Source organism: Mixophyes fleayi, chromosome 9 (assembly GCF_038048845.1).
Source record: "Mixophyes fleayi isolate aMixFle1 chromosome 9, aMixFle1.hap1, whole genome shotgun sequence".
In the NCBI taxonomy this organism is placed as follows: domain Eukaryota; kingdom Metazoa; phylum Chordata; class Amphibia; order Anura; family Limnodynastidae; genus Mixophyes; species Mixophyes fleayi.
The window spans coordinates 22,011,681-22,034,213 of NC_134410.1; the positions used below are offsets into that span (position 1 = coordinate 22,011,681).

General features: G+C 44.1%; 1 protein-coding gene across 4 annotated transcripts in view; it reads left to right on the forward strand.

Annotated features, from left to right (window-relative positions):
* The window catches only part of BICRA (BRD4 interacting chromatin remodeling complex associated protein), a 54,786-nt gene that overhangs the window by 14,587 nt on the left and 17,666 nt on the right, over positions 1 to 22,533 (forward strand). For 3 of the 4 annotated variants that reach the window (XM_075186886.1, XM_075186883.1, XM_075186887.1), the window contains exons 2-4: positions 19,789 to 19,834; positions 20,703 to 20,745; positions 21,504 to 21,569. In XM_075186886.1, coding sequence (XP_075042987.1) covers positions 19,794 to 19,834; positions 20,703 to 20,745; positions 21,504 to 21,569 — 150 coding nt within the window. In that variant the 5' untranslated portion in view covers positions 19,789 to 19,793. The remainder of the gene's footprint in view (positions 1 to 19,788; positions 19,835 to 20,702; positions 20,746 to 21,503; positions 21,570 to 22,533) is intronic. The other variant, XM_075186884.1, reaches the window with a different exon arrangement.

Below are 22,533 nucleotides of genomic sequence, written 5' to 3' on the forward strand. Positions count from 1 at the left end.
AGCCCCGATCAGCAGCCGATTCATTTGTATACACATTTTATACTATTTTAGCTTCAGATCTTCATCTGTCATAACCATCGGCTGAAAAGATGGTGACTCTGCACACTCCATAGAGAACTATGGACAATGCCGGTTGTGAGTGTACACACTACAGAATTGGAACAACATTGTTCAATTGTTGAATCACGTTTTTAGTCCGATTTAACAATCAAATGAAACGATGCGATGTGCTGTGGAACGAGAATAGGTCGTTGTTGAAGTGTACACACTACTCCGATATGGGGCCAATCAGTCATTTGTCGTTTGCTTGGCCCGATAATTGGCTGAAAACACTGTAGTGTACCCAGTTTTAGAGAGATGCTATTATGGTCTACAAACTTTCAAGCGTTCTCTGAAAACCTACCTCTTCAGACAAACTTATAATATTCCTCAACTACCCTCTTAACCTCACTACCTTACCCTATTACCACCCGTTACACAATTTCACACAAGACAACCACCCCCTGATCAACATTGTTGTGTGACAGGATCATTTAGCCTATGAGTCACTTTTACCTTTGCAGCCTGGCTGGGCCGAAATGCAAAATGTAGACTTAGTCTTAGCCTCATGTGTCAAACTCCCATTGTCCCATAGATTGTAAGATTGCGAGCAGGGCCTTCTCACCTCTTTGTCTGTTTTACCCAGATTGTTTATTAGTTTACTATGTTTGTCCCCAATTGTAAAGCGCTACGGAATATGTTGGCGCTATATAAATAAATGATGATGATAGCCTCCAATCAATCAAGATTGCAGAAGTTTGATTAGTCAGGATAATATACCACTTTGTCACTCTTTAAATACATACAAATTTGTATACATTTTGATGATCCCATGAGCTAAGAAAAAAATCAAGGCTGGCGAAAAAATATTACACAATGTTGTTTCCCGTTTTTTATGTTGTAAAACATAATAATGTTATAAAGACGTTTGAGAGGTGCTGTAGATATACATGTTAAAATTCATATATGACATAACCTGTCGGATACCTGTCTGCCTCCCCATTTGCTTATCGCTCATATACAGCCAATCGCTTGGTCAGTGACTCTGGTTTTCAGTGTCCCAAAGTACCGATATCTTATCATGTGTGAATAATGTAGACAGGAATGGTGCATCTGTATAACACTGTGTGCGTACTGTAGCATATTATGTGTGCGTTGTGGAGTCTATAGTGTTTTATATTTGTACATTGTAGAGTCTGTACTTAATGTCTGTATAATAGTGTGTAAATCATGGAAATTGTACCATGTGTGTGTGAATGGGAGAATCGGCAGCATCTGTATTAAACTATGTGTGAATTGTGAAATCTGTAATACACTTCTGTATAATATCCTGTGTCCTAATATTGCGTGAATCACGGAGAGTATTATGTCGTTATATAATTTGTGTGAATTGTAGAGTGCTTTGTGTTTATTTGAGGTCATGTGTGAATCATGAAGACTACACCGTGTCTCTATAATATGTTTGGATAATGTGTCCATATAATATGTAATAATTGTGAAGCCTGTGTACATGATGTGTGCTTCTATTGAACAGCCAATGGTTCTTCTACATGTGCTGGATAAACACATGCTTCAAGGCTGGATTCTTAAAATAATAAATAAATAGAAATCCATACAATGCAGGCACTCAGAAGCCAGGGGCACACGTCTATGCAGGCGATGCCAGGACTTCTATATGCCAAGACGCTTCTGTTAGTATATCTGCAGTGGTTTAGTGATGTTTATATGACCTACACATGTAGATATATTGCAGGATAGAAGACGTTTTCGAGAGAATTAACCTCAAACGTGACATTTTAAAATGTTGTACATGACCTGTATATATCTCAACGACACTAGTATCCTCTGGTTGGACCGTTGTGTAATTGTACTAGCTTTCACATTTTATCAACAAGTGTTTCTTCGTTTTGGCCTTACACTTAGCCCTGCATCTTATTTTGTGTGTACTGTGCTTTTCCTGCCAACCTGTTTCTTCAGTCTGTATGTCCTGTGGTTCTGTGCGTGCTGACTTGGGCCTCCCGTCTAGTGCCTGACTTGGGTGCGTGCTGACCTGTGCCTCCCGTCTAGTCCCTGGTTTGGGTGCGTGCTGACCTGTGCCTCCCGTCTAGTCCCTGGCTTGGATGCGTGCTGACCTGTGCCTCCCGTCTAGTCCCTGGCTTCGATGCGTGCCGACCTGTGCCTCCCGTGTAGTCTTTGGCTTGGGTGCGTGCTGACCTGTGCCTCCTGTCTAGTCCCTGGCTTCGATGCGTGCTGACCTGTGCCTCCAGTCTAGTCCCTGGTTTGGGTGCGTGCTGACCTGTGCCTCCCGTCTAGTGCCTGGCTTGGTTGCGTGCTGACCTGTGCCTCCCGTCTAGTTCCTGGCTTGGATGCCTGCTGACTTGTGCCTCCCGTCTAGTGCCTGGCTTCGATGCGTGCCGACCTGTGCCTCCCGTGTAGTCCCTGGCTTCGATGCGTGCCGACCTGTGCCTCCCGTGTAGTCCTTGGCTTTGATGCGTGCCGACCTGTGCCTCCCGTGTAGTCCTTGGCTTCGATGCGTTCTGACCTGTGCCTCCAGTCTAGTCCCTGGCTTGGGTGCGTTCTGACCTGTGCCTCCCGTCTAGTCCCTGGCTTGGGTGCGTGCTGACCTGTGCCTCCCGTCTAGTCCCTGGCTTGGGTGCGTGCTGACCTGTGCCTCCCGTCTAGTCCCTGGCTTGGGTGCGTGCTGACTTGTGCCTCCCGTCTAGTCCCTGGCTTGGGTGCGTGCCGACTTGTGCCTCCCGTCTAGTCCCTGGCTTCGATGCGTGCCGACCTGTGCCTCCCGTGTAGTCCTTGGCTTCGATGCGTGCTGACCTGTGCCTCCAGTCTAGTCTCTGGCTTGGGTGCGTTCTGACCTGTGCCTCCAGTCTAGTCCCTGGTTTGGGTGCGTGCTGACCTGTGCCTCCCGTGTAGTTCCTGGCTTGGGTGCGTGCTGACCTGTGCCTCCCGTCTAGAGCCTGGCTTGGGTGCGTGCTGACCTGTGCCTCCCGTCTAGAGCCTGGGTTCGGTGCGTGCTGACCTGTGCCTCCCGTCTAGAGCCTGGGTTCGGTGCGTGCTGACCTGTGCCTCCCGTCTAGAGCCTGGGTTCGGTGCGTGCTGACCTGTGCCTCCCGTCTAGAGCCTGGGTTCGGTGCGTGCTGACCTGTGCCTCCCGTCTAGAGCCTGGCTTCGGTGCGTGCTGACCTGTGCCTCCCGTCTAGTGCCTGGCTTGGGTGCGTGCTGACCTGTGCCCTCAGGTTGCTTACTTGTTCCAATGCATGTCTTGTTGTCAGCATAGACATGTCTCTTTGTTTTGTGCTTGCCATGTATCAGTGGCACCAAGATACAGCCCTGTATGGGATAACTGTGTGTGGACTGGTCTCTTGTGTCTTTTAGTACTTCGCTATGCCCTCTGTCCATTACATCAATCCTGTGCTTACTGTACCTACAGTCATGTCTTTAGTCCTCTGTGACCTGACTATATTCGTCCTGTCATGTCAATATTACAGTATTTATTTTTTACATACATTCCAGTTGTTTGTAATTCTGAAGAAAGCTCATGCTCTTGATTTAAATTAATTGAACATTTTTGACATGTACATATCTACTACAGGGTAGTGTCACGTGAGCTCTGTGGCGGTCAGATTCCTATTTACCATCACATAATATAACCAGGGGTTCTCAGAATTCCTGTCCTGTTGATGGGCTATAGACAGCTCAGGGGCTAAATGTAAGTTTACCTCGTTGCCCAGCACTGGTTAAAGCTGTGCAAATGCTAACTGCTGTTAACATAGGCCTCTCCCCTCCCTTTAAGTGATTTATATCAACTTAATGGTCTGTTTATTGCTGTCCATTTACTGCAAGTTTAATTGTGTTCTTTATATGGAACATGCAGTATCACGATCTATGTGTCCTGGAGATCTGGTGTATAGAACTGATCACTTTACTCTAGATGAGATATTACCAGTGATGTATCATCATCTTCATTTATTTATATAGCGCCACTAATTCTGCAGCGCTGTACTCTCTGTACAGCGCTGCAGAATACTCACTCGCATCAGTTCCTGCCCTATTGGATCTTAAATTACACACAGAGAGAATATAGGGTCAATTTTGATAGCAGCCAATTAACCTACCAGTATATTTTTGGAGTGTGGTAGGAAACCGGAGCACCCACAGGAAACTCGGGCAAACACGGGGAGAACATACAAACTCCACACAGATAAGGACATGGTCGGGAATTGAACTCAAGACCCCAGCACTGTGAGGCAGAAGTGCTAACCACTTGGCCACCGTGATGTATAAAGTGATATCACTACCTGTGTCCTGAAGATCTGATATATAGAACTGATCACTGTGCTCTTTGTGTGATATCACTGGAGATCTCATGTATAGAACTTATCACTATATTCTAGGTGAGCTCTCTCCAGTGATATCACTTCCTCTTTATTTAGTCTATTTATCTATGGGCGATGGTCAAGTAAAGGCATAAAAAAGGCTTTATTTTCAAAATAAATAATGTGGTTTAATGTATTTATATTTGTTACAAAAAAATGTAATTTTCAAATAGGCCTACATTTTGTGTTTTTAAATATATATATATATATATATATATATATATATATATATATATATATATATATATATAATATGAGAGAGATATTTATATTATACAACTAAAAGCCCAAAACTGTCCCAATATTAGCAGGGCAGCTAGTAACTGCTGTTAAAAATGTCCTTTAGTGATAATTATGCCCCTAGATATGGTGTACAGCGCTGATCACTGTACTCTAGGTCTCACCCCTCTTTATATATGGTGTATAAAGTCACATCACTACCTTTCTAGCAAGCAAATGCCTAACAGATGAATGAATATGATTGTTTTTTATTTATTTTCTGATTTGCCTTCTGTTGGTAAATATCTAAGAATGTACAAGTACTGTGTATAGATCTCTAGTCATAAGAAAGTACCCAGTCTCCACACTCACATGATGGTAACGGCAGGGTGTGTGATGAGACCAGTTTGGGAAACCAAGCTTCAAGTAACCTGCTCTCCATATTATGCAAAATTCCAATTCATCCCCATGTTACGAGATGACGTATCTCTCTTTCTAACATGTTAGAATAAAATAGAATCCTGCATGCCACAGTGTGCTGGTGACTTCTTCAGGTTTCTGCATAACTGACTGAGATTAGACGGGTGTGATATTAAGTACTAGATCTTTAGCACATGGTCCACACAGTGAATGTTACGGACAATGAGAAATAATAGTTATTGTTTGTGTTTTTCCAGCTTCTGAGCTGTAACACATTGAACAGCAATCTATATACTAGTAGTGCCTCATACTTTACATGCTGTGGTCTGTGGTTTATTTTGTTGTGTTTTTGTGTTTGTTTTGTTAGGACTAGTCTCAGCTATTCAAGATTTGCCCTGGCTCCTTGAAAGTTCCTGAATGCTACATTATTTAGTCCCCCCCCCTGATGTATGGGGAGCTGCCACACAGTAGGATTTCTTAAATATTATATGCTGCATTTATTAGTATTTGTTCTTCTGTATGTAGCAGACCGTCCCAGGAACTGCAGGCAGTCGTTACAGATTTCTATGTTGACGTTAAGACCCAGCACTGGTTGTAATCTCAGTATGTCTTACTGCAGTAGGATGGTTTGTATGTACTGTGATCAGAGATCTCAATGTAAGTGAATTCCCTGAATGGTAAGGCATAGAGTATCTCCAATAACTGGATATTGCTTGCTTTATCACTGCTTTGTACTGTGGAAGCCTAGTATTTCTTTGCTTGTTTCACCTATAACACGAATAGTCACTAAATGTAGCCACAACATCTAGATTTTGTTTTAATGTGGCTTAGGCTGACCACGTGCTTTTGATGTGTTCGTTCGGCACAGCCCCCGAATGACTGGATGTGTGGCCAGTTTGTGTTCACGTAGCCAAATTATCATAAATTCAGTGGGCAACCATAGGAAATGTAATCGCATAGGATGTAATGCTTCGTGTTGGCTGATGATTAGACACACAGGGTCATCTGCTAATAGTCTTTTTTTTGTTTATCAGATTTGGCAGTTCTTTTGGGACCCTAGATGTATTGATATTGCCAAAATTTGGTGGGAAAATTGGCAGATCTGAGATGAGGAATGATTGACTGCTTCAGACCTGTGTCGGAGTATACATTTCCATCTATGTTACTGAACTGCCTGCAGTAGATGGTGCTTGGTTTGAAAACTTTGCTCAGATGATATAGAGAAGTATCGGAGGTAGTTATTCCTAATGTGATGTGACTGCTCCTGTGTAATTAAATAGTATTATAGGGGTAGTAGTTTGTACATGGTGTGATTGTTGTACTGTGATGATTACACAGTAGTATAGGGGTAGTAGTGTGTACATGGTGTGATTGTTGTACTGTGATGATTACACAGTATTATAGGGGTAGTAGTGTGTACATGGTATGATTGTTGTGCTGTGATGATTAAATAGTATTATAGGGGTAGTAGTGTGTACATGGTATGATTGTTGTACTGTGATGATTACACAGTAGTATAGGGGTAGTAGTGTGTACATGGTGTGATTGTTGTACTGTGATGATTACATAGTAGTATAGGGGTAGTAGTGTGTACATGGTGTGATTGTTGTACTGTGATGATTACACAGTAATATAGGGGTAGTAGTGTGTACATGGTGTGATTGTTGTACTGTGATGATTACACAGTAGTATAGGGGTAGTAGTGTGTACATGGTGTGATTGTTGTACTGTGATTACAGAGTAGTATAGGGGTAGTAGTGTGTACATGGTGTGATTGTTGTACTGTGATGATTACAGAGTATTATAGGGGTAGTAGTGTATACACTGTGTGATTACTCTACTGTGATTACAGAGAAGTATAGAGGTAATATTGTGTGATTTCTCTTTTGCGATGACTATAGAGAAGTATAGGGTTAGTAATCCATGTATGATGTGAAAACTCTGCTGAGATGATATTAAGTACTATAGGCTTAGAAGTCTATACAGAGGTGGATAGTACTGCTGAGATATTGAGAAGTATAGGGTTAATATACATTGTGTGAAATTTCTGTTGATATGTTGTAAAGAAATATTGTAGGGGTAGTAGTCCTTGCACAGGGTGATAGCCCTGCTGAGATGATATTGAGAAGTATTGGGGTAGTAGTCCGTACATGGCGTGATAGCTCAGCCGAGATGGTATTGAGGAGTATTGGGGTAGTAGTCCATACATGGCGTGATGGCCCTGCTGAGATGATATTGAGTTCTCTGTACAATGAATGTAAGCTTTGTGGAGAATATGTTGACAAGTTTGAGGTATTAGTCTACATACAGTGGACTGCTGAGCTCAGCTGAAACTAACCAGGAAGTGTCTGTCTGTCAGGAAGTAACGTTCTTGTTTTTAGCCACGGTGAGAGTCGCTTCCCTTAATGTAATAGCACTGTGTAAGTAGAGACATCACACTCTAACAACATGCCAGAGGCTGGTTCATGTGGTACAGTTGTTTTGGAACACTTGGGAAAACTTTTTTTTTATTTCTTTTTACATTTCTTTAGGGATTGTTGGGGCAATGCGATGTTCTTGTTAAGGTGTACATGGTACCTACGTGTCATGGAAGCATATTTTGTGGGCTGAACCAATATCCAGGAGCCTTTCACTTTTCCAGGAATACAGCTAGCGGCACCACTGAGACGTGAGGTCACTAGTTCCTAGTTAGCTCATTCACTAGGGGCCCACAAAATGGATACCTCCACTGTGTGTAGACATCAGATGCACTTTAAAGTGGAACTAATCTCACAAAATGAAAACGTGTCACGGCCAAAAGTTTTGAGAATGACACAAGAATTGGTTTTCACAAAGTTTGCTGCTTCAGTGTTTTTAGACCTTTTTGTCAGATTCTGCTATGGTATACTGAGGTAAAATTACAAGCATTTCATAAGTGTCAAAGGCTTTTATTGGCATTTACATTAAGTTTATGCAAAGAGTTAATATTTGCAGTGTTGACCGTTCTTTTTGAAGACCTCTGCAATTCGCCCTGGCATGCTGTCAATCAACATCTGGGCCACATACTGACTGATGGCCGCTTATTCTTGCCTAATCAATGCTTGTAGCTTGTCACAATTTGTGGGTTTTTGATTGCCCACCCGCCTCTTGAGGATTGACCACCAGTTCTCAATGGGATTGGGGTCTGGGGAGTTTCCTGGTCATGAACCCAAAATGTTGATGTTTTGATCCCCCAAGTCACTTAGTTATCACTTTTGCCTTATGGCAGGGTGCTCCATCATGCTGGAAAAGGCATTGTTCATCACCAAACTGTTCTTGGATGGTTGAGAGAAGTTGCTCTTGGAGGATGTTTTGGTACCATTCCTTATTGATGGCTTTGTTCTTAAGCAAAATTGTGAGTGAGCCCAGTCCCTTGGCTGAGAAGCAACCCCACACTTGAATAGTCTCAGGATACTTACTGCTGGCATGAGACAGGGCTGATAGTAGCGCTCACCTTTTCTTCTCTGGACAATTCATCAGAGAAATTGACTTTACCCCAGTCCTTAGCAGTCCAATCCCTGTACCTTTTGCAGAATATCAGTCTGTCTCTGATGTTTTTCCTGGAGAGAAGTGACTTCTTTGCTGACCTTCTTGACACCAGGCCACCCTCAAAAAGTCTTTGCCTCACTGTGTGTGCAGATGCACTCACACCTGCCTGCTGCCATCCTTGAGCAAGCTCTGCACTGGTGGTGCCCCGATCCAGCAGCTGAATAATCTTTAGGAGATGGTCCTGGCACTTGCTGGATGTTCTTGGACACCCTGAAGTTAATTGGCTGCTATCTAAATTGACCCGTGTGTGTGTGTAGGGAATCTAGACTGTAAGCTGCAATGGGGCAGGACTGATATGAATGAGTTCTCTGTACAGCGCTGCGGAATTAGTGGCGCTATATAAATAGATGATTATTGAACCTCTCTCCTTGAAGTTCTTGATGATCCGATAAATGGTTGATATAGGTGCAATCTTACTAGCAGCAATATCCTTGCCTGTGAAGCCCATTTTGTGCAAAGCAATGATGACTGCATGTGTTTCCTTGCAGACAACCATGGTCAACAGAGGAAGAACAATGATTTCAAGCACCACCCTCCCTTTAAAGCTTCCAGTCTGTTATTCTAACTCAATCAGCAGGACAGAGTGATCTCCAGCCTTGTCCTTGTCAACACTCTTACCTGTACTAACGAGAGAATCACTGACCTAATGTCAGCTGGTCCTTTTGTGGCAGGGCTGAAATGTAGTGGAAATGACCATTATTGTTTGTTGAAATTGTTATGTCTGAGATGTAAGTGTATGGTTTTGGAATTTGTATATAGGAGCAATGTGTGTTTATCAGCCAGGGAGCTACCACCTTGACCTCTCAGTACTTGGTGTATAATGGGTGAAAAGACAAATAAATCTTTTCCCCGGACGTTTCTTTATTAAGACTAACAAGGGACCACAAATAAACATTTACCTTTTTTTTGGCTGCAAGCTATGTCCCCTGATTTTTAGTTTACCAATTGGCTACCTATAAAAGTGGGCTGCATGCAGCCTGTAGAAATGTGAGTAGGATAATGTAGAGACTGCTCAGAAAATACAGACAGCGTTTTTGCTGTCATGTCGTGTACATTGTGTCCCAGCTTTTGGCTTAGTAGCGCTATGTTGTAGTTGTTTGATGTGCACCCCATCACTTTACGTGTGGTGCCTCAGTGATGTCACTAGTTCCTAGTCAGTTGATTGGCTGAATTTTGGTTCAGTCCACAAAATGGCTACCTCCGGTGTGTCCAGGTGACTGCTCAGTTTTAATGTCTTTATAATTGATGCTTCGTATATGTTGCCGCTAAGCCGATAAATGTCATAGGAGGCCGGTTTGTGAAGGAACCGTGAGGTTGTGACTTTCTAACACATTTTAAATGTTGTCTCTTCTTCGCACTCCTCACATTGTTGTAGGTGTTTTGTTCTCTGGCTTTGGGTTAAGTTGACCTCGCATAGAACAATATGTTAAGTGAATAGACTGCGCTTTTAACCATATTACTCAGATGCTGCTTTGTGTGTGGGCCTCAAATGGCCAGAAATCTTGTCCAAAATTCGGTCGGGGTCAATCAGATGTTGACCGGGTGTATCAGACCTGTTGGCTGATTGACAGGGAGCTGGATGTATTCGTGTCCATCTGGTGGTCGCATTAATAGGGCCTTATAGGATTCAACCATTTGACCACGGGATCGGATCTGTCCAATTTGGCAGCAGATCTGATTGTTTGCTAGCCTCTATACGCTCGAGTGTGGAGTACACAAATATGGCCGCCTGCCCTGGTGGGCTCATCAGCTGAAAGAACTCTACATTTGTTCTGTCAGTAGAGGTAAGATTAATAAATCCTATATATAACTTTCATGTCTGGAGCACCTGGATTTTATATAATCTGGTTACAAATTAACCTCCGGGGTGCGGCCCTTGGCTCATTATTACGTCTGCTTGTCCTGCTGTGTGCAGCGTTTCCTATGATTTCAGTGTACTCTGCGCTGTGTATAAAGTTTCCTTTCAGCTACTGCAGTTTCCACTGTGTGCTGTGTAAAAAAAAAAAAAATATATATAAAAATTGTTCTTTGATTTTGTACAGTGTTTCCACTGACTGCATTAAACTGTTCTGTGTACATTGGTCCAATCTGATGAATAAATTGCACTTTGTGTATATTATTAAATGTTACTGCAGCTCCCCTTTGTGCGGTGTACAGCGGCTGCAGTGTACCCTGAGCTGTGTAAAACGTAGTTACTATAGTTGTCTCTGTGCGGTGTACAGTTTCCGTTTAGTTACTGCAGTGCTCATTGTTTCCAGTGAATGCAGTGTACTTTGTGGTATTTATGACGTTTCCTGTTACTGTAGTGCTCTCTGCGCTGTACGTTGCTTCCAGTTACTGCAGTGTACGGCTGTTCGTGGCAGTGCGTTGTGGGCTCTGTATTTTGTCATGTGTCTGCAGTGTACTTTTATACTTAATGCTTTCTTCCAGTAACTGCTGAATACAGTGATTCCTTATGGTGACACCAGTGTACACAGTAATGTGCACAATATCCCCTGCAGTGTATTCCAGGCTGGTTACGGAGGCTGTACCATTTCCTTTTTTGACAGCAGACTAGTCGCTGACAGGATATGAAGAGTGCAGGGCTTTCCTGCTGCAGAGGGTGCAGGCAATGCTCTCTGATTGGGAATCCTCCCTGACAGTCTTGAGAACTTCTGGTTTTTGGGCATGTAGTTAAATATTTTTCCACCATACCTGGAGGTAGTGTCTGTCACCCAGGACTGGAAGCAGTAAATCAGTCCATTCTCACTCCCTGTAAACACAGACTGTTCTGTTTTGTGTAGAAACTGTTACTGATAAGCTGCCCTGTTAGTATTGTCCCAGGAAGTACAGGTTAATTAGAATAACACAAGATAATCCCTTATCTCCAGTGTCATCTCTGCTCGCATTGTATTCCTGCTTTATGCTGCCTCTCTATGTATGTTTTGTAACTTTATTAGGCAGCGATAACTGGAAGAGATATAAGCCGGTTCTCCATGCAGATAGGGATAGCCCAGGGCCTGCACGGTGTGAGAGGTGTGGATGGCAAGCAGCTAGCTGGGGCTTGTTGTGAAACCTGGTCTGTTGGTTCTCTTGTGAGCAGAGAGCAGATTGTGTCAGAGGTCAAAGGGCAGCGTTAGTATGTCTGGGGAGGCCCAGCCTGCTCTCTGCAGTTCCCACATTCAGCCTGTATATATGTGTACTGGCATAGGGGGGTATGTGTTCTGGCGTAGGGAGGTATGTGTACTGGCACATAGAGGGGGTATGTGTACTGGCACATAGAGGGGGTATGTGTACTGGCACATAGAGGGGGTATGTGTACTGGCACATAGAGGGGGTATGTGTACTGGCACATAGAGGGGGTATGTGTACTGGCACATAGAGGGGGTATGTGTACTGGCACATAGAGGGGATATGTGTACTGGCACATAGAGGGGGTATGTGTACTGGCACATAGAGGGGGTATGTGTACTGGCACATAGAGGGGGTATGTGTACTGGCACATAGAGGGGGTATGTGTACTGGCACATAGAGGGGGTATGTGTACTGGCACATAGAGGGGGTATGTGTACTGGCACATAGAGGGGGTATGTGTACTGGCACAGGGGGGGGGGGTATGTGTACTGGCACAGGGGGGGGATATGTGTACTGGCACAGGGGGGGGATATGTGTACTGGCACAGGGGGGGGATATGTGTACTGGCACAGGGGGGGGATATGTGTACTGGCACAGGGGGGGGATATGTGTACTGGCACAGGGGGGGGATATGTGTACTGGCACATAGAGGGGGTATGTGTACTGGCACAGGGGGGGGGGTATGTGTACTGGCACAGGGGGGGGGGTATGTGTACTGGCACAGGGGGGGGATATGTGTACTGGCACAGGGGGGGGGATATGTGTACTGGCACAGGGGGGGGGGATATGTGTACTGGCACAGGGGGGGGGATATGTGTACTGGCACAGGGGGGGGGATATGTGTACTGGCACGGGGGGGGGGGGATATGTGTACTGGCACGGGGGGGGGATATGTGTACTGGCACGAGGGGGGGGGAATATGTGTACTGGCACGGGGGGGGGGGATATGTGTACTGGCACGAGGGGGGGGGGATATGTGTACTGGCACGAGGGGGGGGGGATATGTGTACTGGCACGGGGGGGGGGATATGTGTACTGGCACGGGGGGGGGGGATATGTGTACTGGCACAGGGGGGGGGGGATATGTGTACTGGCACAGGGGGGGGGGATATGTGTACTGGCATATGGAGGGGGGTACGTGTACTGGCATATGGAGGGGGGTACGTGTACTGGCATATGGAGGGGGGTACGTGTACTGGCATATGGAGGGGGGTACGTGTACTGGCATAGGGGGGGGGATATGTGTACTGGCATAGGGGGGGGGATATGTGTACTGGCACAGGGGGGGGGGGATATGTGTACTGGCACAGGGGGGGGGATATGTGTACTGGCACAGGGGGGGGGGGATATGTGTACTGGCACAGGGGGGGATACGTGTACTGGCATAGGGGAGAGAACTTTTTCTTTGCACCTCTTTATATCCAGACTTAGGCTGAGAGGGACAAGAATGAAAATCCCTTTCACTGGGGAACTCAAGCATGCCGTTCTGGAGCAACCTCTGTCTAGTAGATTTAGGCAACCTTTGGCTGGCAGGGGATGCTGGGACTTGTAGTTCCACCATAAGATGCCTGCCTCTAACTTAACCAGATGTGGATTCTGCAGCATCTTATCTTGTGATGGGACATAGACACTAAGATTGGGATTAAGGAAATAATGCACAGTGTTCAGTGCACCCGTTCTGTGGCACTAGCAAAAAACGGGATCTGGGGGTCATAAAACAGATCTGTTCTGTTCTCAGGTCTCCCACTGAATGTGAGTTAGTGCGGCCTCACAAACTATGTACCAGGCCAGACAGCATTCCTCTCCTGAACTTCACACCCCCTCCCAGCTGTTTAACTGTTTGCAGAGCAGCCTGCAGCGCATTGCAGGCACAGTGCTGTTAACCTGTTCCCTGCTGCTTCATATTGCACAGCGGAGGCCCATGACCAGGAGTTATGTGAGAGACCCAACAACATAGACATCAGTGACTCACCGTCTGTCTACTGATTGCTTTGTGTGTAAGAAGCACATGTGAGTGCTGGAGATAATATGATACAAGTTCCAGCTGCTATATCATACATAAAAATGTAGGAACTCATTTCCAGGGGCTGTTCCTCGATAAGTGTTTCCCTGGACGTCTTCGTCTCTGGCACTGACCAAAAGTATGTGGACACCCGAACGTCCCATCCGTATGTGCTTGTTCCAAAACCATTAATATGGTTAATGTTATTGCAGCCTCCTCGCTTCTGGGAAGGCTTTCCACTAGATTTTGGAACAGGTCTGTGGGGATTTGTATCGGATCAGCCACAGGAGCAGTAGTGAGGTTGGGCACTGATGTTGGGTGATTAGGTCTTGCTCCTTCCTACTCATCCCAAAGGTGTTTGATGGGGCTGAGGTCAGGGCTCTGTGTTGGCCGGTCATGGTCTTCTACACCAAACTCGGGAAACCATTTGCTTCTTTTATTATGTATGTTATATGTAATTTTCAGTATCTATTGTTTTTTTCCCACTATATGAACAGCACTGCTTCACATATGATGGATATAAGTCATAATACCTGCTATGTTTCCCTCTGGACAAGGTGCACAGTATCACTTCTACCATTCTGTGTGCTGTGGGTAGTTCTAAAAAAAAAAAAAAAAGTACACTCTCTATCTATGTACAACTGCACAATACCACTTCTTAGTTTCGGTATCTGCCCTGTTTCTCTGCATGCTGCATGGGCAGTATCGCTCCTTTCATTCTGTATACTATATGTGACTCTTAGTATGTGTTATTTTTATTTGTCTATGGGCAGCGCCACTTCTGACGCCCATCTTGGTATCTGTTCTTATGCTGTATAAGATAAAATAAATATAAATATTACTATAATCCATGTCCAACGTGGCTGTGTGTAGTTCAGCATTTCATACAAATGCACATGAGCAGCCGCACTCTAGTGTCTCTATACTTGTAGGTGATTTCTCTGAACTAACTAATTTTAGTGGATCCCAAACTTTCTCAGTTCGAGGTACGCTTAGGATCTCCATAATGTTTTCAAGGCACCCCTGAGTAAAAATAATCACCAAGTAGCCCCCCGCCATACTTGCCACCGGCCCTGGCCGCGGCACCCCTGTGAGATTGCCTCAGCGCCCCAGGGAGCCACGGTGCACAGTTTGGAAATAGTTGAACTATTTTGTTTTGCTCCATAGCAGAGCGGTCTATATGGTTTATCCCTAAATTTTAGAATATTTTTTACTATTCATATAGCACTGACTTTATCAGCACAGTTATAGGTGGGAAGTCTGTCTATATGTTTACACTTTATTTCACATATATGAATTTATATGTAGTATGTCATATGCTTTATGTGTATCTAGGCTTTCTATCAAATCTAGGCCACCTGTTGCTCTCCAGTAATTGTCAAACTACGTGGCTGATGGGATGGGCATGTTGGAGCTTGTAGTTCCACTGTATCTGGAATATCCGCATGTTGTCCAAGCCTGTCTTACATGTACATGTCAGAAACTTATGAAATCTCTTTGATTGAATCCCCCCCTCCCCCCCTCAAAAAAAAGAACCGCTTTTACTTTTAAGCTATGAAAAATGAGTTCCAGCTTTCCGTAAATAAGAGAAATTCCAGCACGTTTTTGGACAGGAAATATTCCCATTCCCACTGACGGACGTTTGTTTACTATTTTATTTTTATATTGTGAATCCGATATTCACGTGAGCGTGTGTCATTGTCCTGTCATCGGTGACTCTCTCCCCTGGAACCATAACATTTGCCCTGAGGATTCTTTCAGCTTGGAGTTGTGTATAATATCAGACCCACTGCTGGGTGACTATGCTAAGAATCTACTTCCCGTGCTGAGGCTGTTTATCAGTCTGGTTTATAATGTCTGCCCAGTTGTAAGAGACACAGCAGAAATCGGTTTCATTGACAGACTAGAGAATGGTTTCTCGCCCTGCTTTCTGTACAAAGCGGATTCTAAAAGAGAAATCACTTTTATTCACCAGCCACTCTGCCCGAAGCACTGCTGGCTTCAGAACTTAACATAGATGGAATAATGGTATGATTTATAAGAACAGCATTGTGTATGCACACAGTAGTTAAGTAAACCGGTTGACGGATGGAGAGTCTTACTATAGTCATGTACCCACTGGAGTTTTTCCTTAACGTTGCGATAAACGATACACGACTGAGATTACATGTCAATACAATGTGCTCTTGTATGCGTTTGGAGATCTTTGTGGGGTGATATGAGTGGAGAAACACGTTTTCTACCACGCTCCTGTACCGACCCCTCCTAGAAAACGGAAATTGGTCAGCCAGACGCATGTGTAAAAGTTTTGTTTAGGTACAGGTGGGTGTGTTGGCAATGTGCTCCCATTGAGATGAGGGATCTTTATGAAAAGCGCTGACGCTTTCCTCAGATGAAATAAAAAACCTCCCAAAAACTCATAACAAGGTAAAAGTGCAGATGGATATCATAATCATCATCGCCATTTATTTATATAGCGCCACTGATTCCGCAGCGCTGTACAGAGACCTCATTCACATCAGTCCCTGCCCCATTGGGCTTACAGTCTAGAGACAGAGACAGACACACAGACTAGGGTCAATTTTGTTAGCTGCCAATTAACCTACCAGTATGTTTTTGGAGTGTAGGAGGAAACCGGAGCACCCGGAGGAAACCCACGCAAACACAGGGAGAAAATAGAAACTCCACACAGATAAGGCCATGGTCGGGAATTGAACTCATGACCCCAGTGCTGTAAGGCAGAAGTGCTAACCACTGAGCCGCTGTGCTGCCCACGGGTATGATCCCATTAAAGAGAAACCATGAAAATTCTAGTACGTCGTCTAATTTTAACGCCAGTGGCTAAGAGGGGCTTTTCCATCTACAACCTTAATGGAGGTTCTGGTGGGTGGTAACGGAGTGTGACTTAAGGCGCCCCAAAGGTGTCTCCCAGGAGTATTACTAATGAAGGAGAGACGAAAACTTGGGCAAACCATTTTTAACCAACAGTGTGCACAAGTAAGGAGGGGGCGGATATTTATAACGGAGCAGAACACGTTCCCCAATTATATGCCCCCCTCCCCTCCTTCATGGTGTGTCGTCTGAAGATAAGAGGGAAATTGTTACTTGCTGATTTTTCTTTACTCTTAATGTGCTATTTACTAAATGAGAACTGAGAACGCGTTCTGCCTTTTTTGTTATAGCAATATTTTTTGGAAGCCGTTTTTTGTGTTGTTGGGTCTTCAAAAAAACCAATACAAAATGCATTTCAAATAACACCCTTTGAAGTTTAATGTTTAGAGTGCGCTCATTGGCTGAACCAATCTGCATTTTGATTCTTTTAATTAATGTCCCGTCAGGAGCACGAGGTGTCACCATGAGGTTCTGGACTGTTTCAACATTCCAAGGAAGGGCAAATTTCTAGCGCTAGGTCTGGTAATACTGACATACTCTGCGGAGCATGACATTTAGTGATAGGATTGACTATTATTGGTTGTAGTCTCTAGTGTGTGGGTAAAATTCCTGGCTGGGTTGGATATATAGATGATTAATCCATTTATTTTTGTTGGTTCTTAATTAACCCCCACCCACACACACACCATAATATCAGTGTATTGGGAGAGAATGGGAATCCTTTGCTTGGTTTGAATCTGGTCTCTGCTGATTGGCCATCAGTCTGCAGAATGGACAGTAGAGGACTAGCTGTGATCCTGTATGGAGGAAGGGCTCTCCTCTCCGGGATGTGGTGGGCTGTACCCCTCCTCTTCTCTCTGATAGTTTGCAGCTTGCAATGCTGCTGTGTGAGGGGAAAGAATCTGTGTCTGGGCTCTTCAAACGGGAGGAGGGGGGATGTGTTTTTTGTTTGTTTCGGAGAGCTGGCTTCCACTGTGTAACTATCTCAGTGCCACAGGCTCAACCGTGCATACAGTACCCCTACACTGGGCAATATAATACATCTGCCCCAACCTGGGTAATGCTGGGATCCTGCTCTGTGCAATATATACATACATCTGCCACAACCTGTGTAACGCTGGCATCCTGCACTGTGCAATATATACATACATCTGCCACAACCTGTGTAATGCTGGCATCCTGCACTGTGAATATTAAATAGTGTAGGATCACATGTTTGTAGATTGCACAGTTCAAGGTGACAATATTACACGGTGCAATAAGCAGACATCTGTATATATTGCACAGTGCAGGATCCCAGCATTACCCAGGTTGGAGCAGATGTCTGTTTATATTGCACAGTGCAGGGTCCCAGCATTACCCAGGTTGAAGCAGATGTCTGTATATATTGCACAGTGCAGGGTCCCAGCATTACCCAGGTTGGAGCAGATGTCTGTATATATTGCACAGTGCAGGGTCCCAGCATTATCCAGGTTGGAGCAGATGTCTGTATATATTGCACAGTGCAGGGTCCCAGCATTACCCAGGTTGAAGCAGAGGTCTGTATATATTGCACAGTGCAGGTTCCCAGCATTACCCAGGTTGGAGCAGATGTCTGTATATATTGCACAGTGCAGGGTCCCAGCATTACCCAGGTTGGAGCAGATATCTGTATATTAAAGAGTGTGGGGTGAGATGTCTCTATGTTGCAGACAACGGTGCAATGCTAAGTCAATGTACTGTACAATATACAGACATCTGCCCCGGCAGCCTAGTGTGTGGTATGATGCCAGCACTGTGTATTCTGCCCCTAGTATACTCTGTGTAACGTAGTACATTGTCACAGCTGATTGCCAGCAGTCTCCCCGTGGGTATCTTACAAGGCAATCCCTTTGTTAGCCGCGCTGCTCTTCAGCAGTACAGCTGTAATGCACATTGCACAGTACAGAGCTTCCCCTCTTCTGGGCTTGTAACTGAATCCTTCTTGGCCACTGCCCAGCCATGGCTGCCAGCCAAATCTCTCATCTTCCAGAACAAAGTCACCTCTCACCTTGCAGCACCCAGCCATTAGCCAGGCCGTGTCCTCTGATGTCACCAGAAACTGCCCACAGTTATGGAAGCTGAAAATATGTTTTGTGTTTATTGATTTGTAGCATTCGGAGCAGTGACTTCTCCTGTGTGCTGTGTGCCGATGGGCGGCAGGAGAGATACGGGTGTAATCATTGCGTGGAAATAAGAGTGTCTGTGTTTTTATTTGTGTGTGTGTAACAATTTGCATCTTTTATTAATTATGGCTGTGCAGATCTTATTTCGCCCCAACATCCAAAGATTTAATAATTGGCAGTGGGAACGTTTTACAGAAAGAAGTAATTATAAGTTATAACCCGCGCTGTGGATGTGTTCCATTAGCGGAATCTTCTTATCTGTGTTTGATTGTTGTAAATTGCACATTTCTGGGCCATGGGCCAGGGAGAAAAACTGTCAGTTATTATGATAAAGGACAGGACCATCTATATTTGTAGTGTTATTAACCTTTTTCTTTATTTCCTCCAAGCAAGCAGCGGAGTGGTGGGATTTCAACCACCCAACTTCAGCCGATAGGATAAATGTCTGCTACTTAGGGGGCGCTCTGCTGTAGTTTATATAGACCCCCCCCCCTCCCCTTCCCCCTCACATTTATAAGAATGTAGCCTGATAATTCATTAATAGTGACGTCACTAAGGTTTAAGGAACGCTTTCCTAGCAAATTGAATTTTAAATGTTTTTGTTCACCCCACAAAATGTTTTTCCTCTGTACGTAGGCGACTGTTCCCCCTTTAGTCGTTTTTAAGCTAGTTTATAGTGAAATATTTGTTTAATAATGTCAAACGCATCCTCTGGGTCTTGTATTTTTCATTAACATTGCAATCAGTATGGCAGGTTCCACTCATAAGAATAAATATACAGATTATTTAGGTTTCCCGTTCAAGTCAGCACACCATTTCATTAATACAGAAGGGTAATACATACCCCTCTTTTCTTTAATCCAGGGGGAAATGGCAGGAATTGGAGAGACTGGGCTACCTCCTACCTCTGTATTAGCATGGTTACTCTTTGCAGTGTTTCCTTTGCTTGTTTGATATTAATATTTCCTTTTTTCTTTTCTATTTTTCTTTTTTTTTCCAGTTGACATGGACGATGAAGATGGCCGATGTTTGTTAGATGTAATTTGGTGAGTATGGGTAAAAAAAGCGTCCGGTCTGAGAAAAACTCTAACCTGTCTCAAATTATTCCTGAAATTCCGTCCTTTCTAAAGCTGGATACCCTCTGCAGAAAATGATTGCAGATGTGATATGGGTAGCGATTTTACCAATGATTGTAAGTCCCGATGATCATGCCGATTCACGCGTACACGATCTGTACTCTTCATCTGGTCATAATCATCTGTTGAAAAGATAATGACTTTGTAAATTCTCTGGAGATCTTCAGAATTTGCCCGACATCGTTGATCGTGATTTTTAGTCTGCTTATAAAATCAATTCAAACGATACGATGTGCTTGGGTGCGATAAAACATGATGGTGGGAGAGTACACACTAATGCTATATCTTAACAAGCGGTCGTTTACCGTGTGATCAGCGTGATAATTTGATGAAAAACCTGTAGTGTGTACCTAGCTTAAGAATTGGCAAGACTCTTCCCAACAACCAAATGCTTTAATATGGCACTCAAAGCTGTATTTGATTTAGAATGTTCTGTAACTGTACAAAAGAAACATACTTTTGAGAAAGATCATTTGATATTGGTAAGCTGATGGCGGGAGAGCCCTGAAAAATAGAGAATGACCCCTCTTGTACATGTGCTCATTCTGGTGGGCACCCAAGGCACTCTGGGTAATTATACACCCTCCAGTCACTAGCGTGACCTCTGGCGCAGATTGAAGGACCCTGGAGCTTGTGGTGAGTTTGGGGGGCATTACCACTATTATATTTTGGGGTGGGAAAATTCATTGGGGCCCACCTAATTGAAATGTAGTATTAAATGTAGCTGTGTTCGGGTTATTGATTTAAGATTCTAACCAGTGATTTATCCCTCTTGCAGTGACCCCCAAGCGCTTAATGACTTTTTACATGGATCAGACAAGGTGAGTGCAAGAAAAACCCCTTTTGCTACTGCACAGCAATGTGTAAAGGCTTATTATAGATTGTGGTGTTGGCTATATTACACATTGCTCCAAAAAAATTCTGCTATCAGCACCGGCCTTGTAGAGTCTAGTAGTGGTTGAACACTGTAGCAATAGCGTTGTACAAAAACATACTGCTCCGTCTTTAATGTGTGTTGTGGCAGATTTGTTCTGCCTTTAGTATGTGTTCTTGGTGCGATTCCTATGTTCCTTCAATACAGATTTTGTGGATTAGTAGACACAGATTAACGTTGAAAATTAAACTCCGTTGAACGGATCTAAAATACAGTGCTCCCACCTTACACATATATGACCTGTTTTAGTTTACAATCTTGTTGTCATTGTTCTGCTTATTTAAAGTAGTGTTTACCACTTGTCTGTATGTTACGGTACCCTTAAAGGAGTTGTCGCTTGATAAATATACCCCTATGTTTTGGAAATGTGCCCTGTGAAGCAACTTGGATTTGGGGAACTTTTATATCAGGTCAGAGTTAGTGAACTTGTATCTCTGCAGCTGTGGTTGATCTACACCCCAGCTACAGACTGGCACAGCATGCTGGGTCTTGTAGTTCCGCCCCAGGATTACAGTCACTGGTTACTTCCGTTTTAATCTCGGTAATCCCTGTTCGTACAGCATGATGAAAGCAGACACATGTTTAATGTTGGGACACTACCTGTGTATCGTCAGTAATATACAATATATTTTTAAACTTCTATAGATTGATGGAGAGGATCTGCTGGATAATACAGGAGACGCAGCGAGTGCCTTCTTTGTGGGCACTGGGGTAATGGCTTTTACTTGACTCTATAGCTTATATACTTTAGTTGTTGTCACACTTAGTGTGCTTGTCAAGCATGTCTTAAATACTCTAGTTGTGCTATTAATGATAGAATAAGCCTAATTGCATGTAAGTAATGAGCACATTATCAGCTATTAACCTTTGCCCCCTCTCTCTGTGTCGTGCCTTATTCAATTAGACAGCAGAGCGCTGGAAAGAAAAGATCCTCAATAGGTCAAGTTTTTTGCAAATCGTTTATTGATAAAAATATATGCACTTGCAAACCACAGGGTAAATTAGACATGTACCGAGTTAACCCTTTCTGTTGATGTCCTCCCATCTGGGCGTGTCGGGGGTCAACCTTCTCCTACAGGAAATGGGAAACACTTTCTATGGTTCAGGAAGTGCTGAAACAATTTAGTCTTCTCTAAATTGCCAGTAGAAGGTGGTTCGCTCGGAAACGTGTAGCAGGGAAGACACAGATGAAAGGGTTAACTCATTACATGCCTAATTGACGTTGTTGTTTTTTTTTTAAGTGCTCATGTTATATTTTTAGCAATAAATTATTGGGGTTAATTCCACGCTGGCAGCAGTAGCTACTGCATTCATTCTATCGGGGCTATGAGACTGCGCTCTCCTTCCCCTGTCTGGAGTATTAGAAAAAAAGTTGTTTGTATGGGCAGAAGTTTGTGTGACCTTACTCCCATGTGATCATCAACAGCCAATGTACTTGAGAGCCGGCAGCTTGATGATGTCACAGAATGTTTCTCAAGAGCACACTGAGCATGCTCCTGCCAGTACATAGGCAGGTCACACTGGCATTAAAACTGTACTAAAGATTTTACTACAGTGCCTCTCCCCCTTAGCCAGAGCATTGGTGCTGCTCCTTGCAGCCATTGTAAAACCATTGGCGGGGGGCAATCGTAAGCCACAATCAAGAGACCAGGTGCTCTTTCCCCTCCACCGTTAT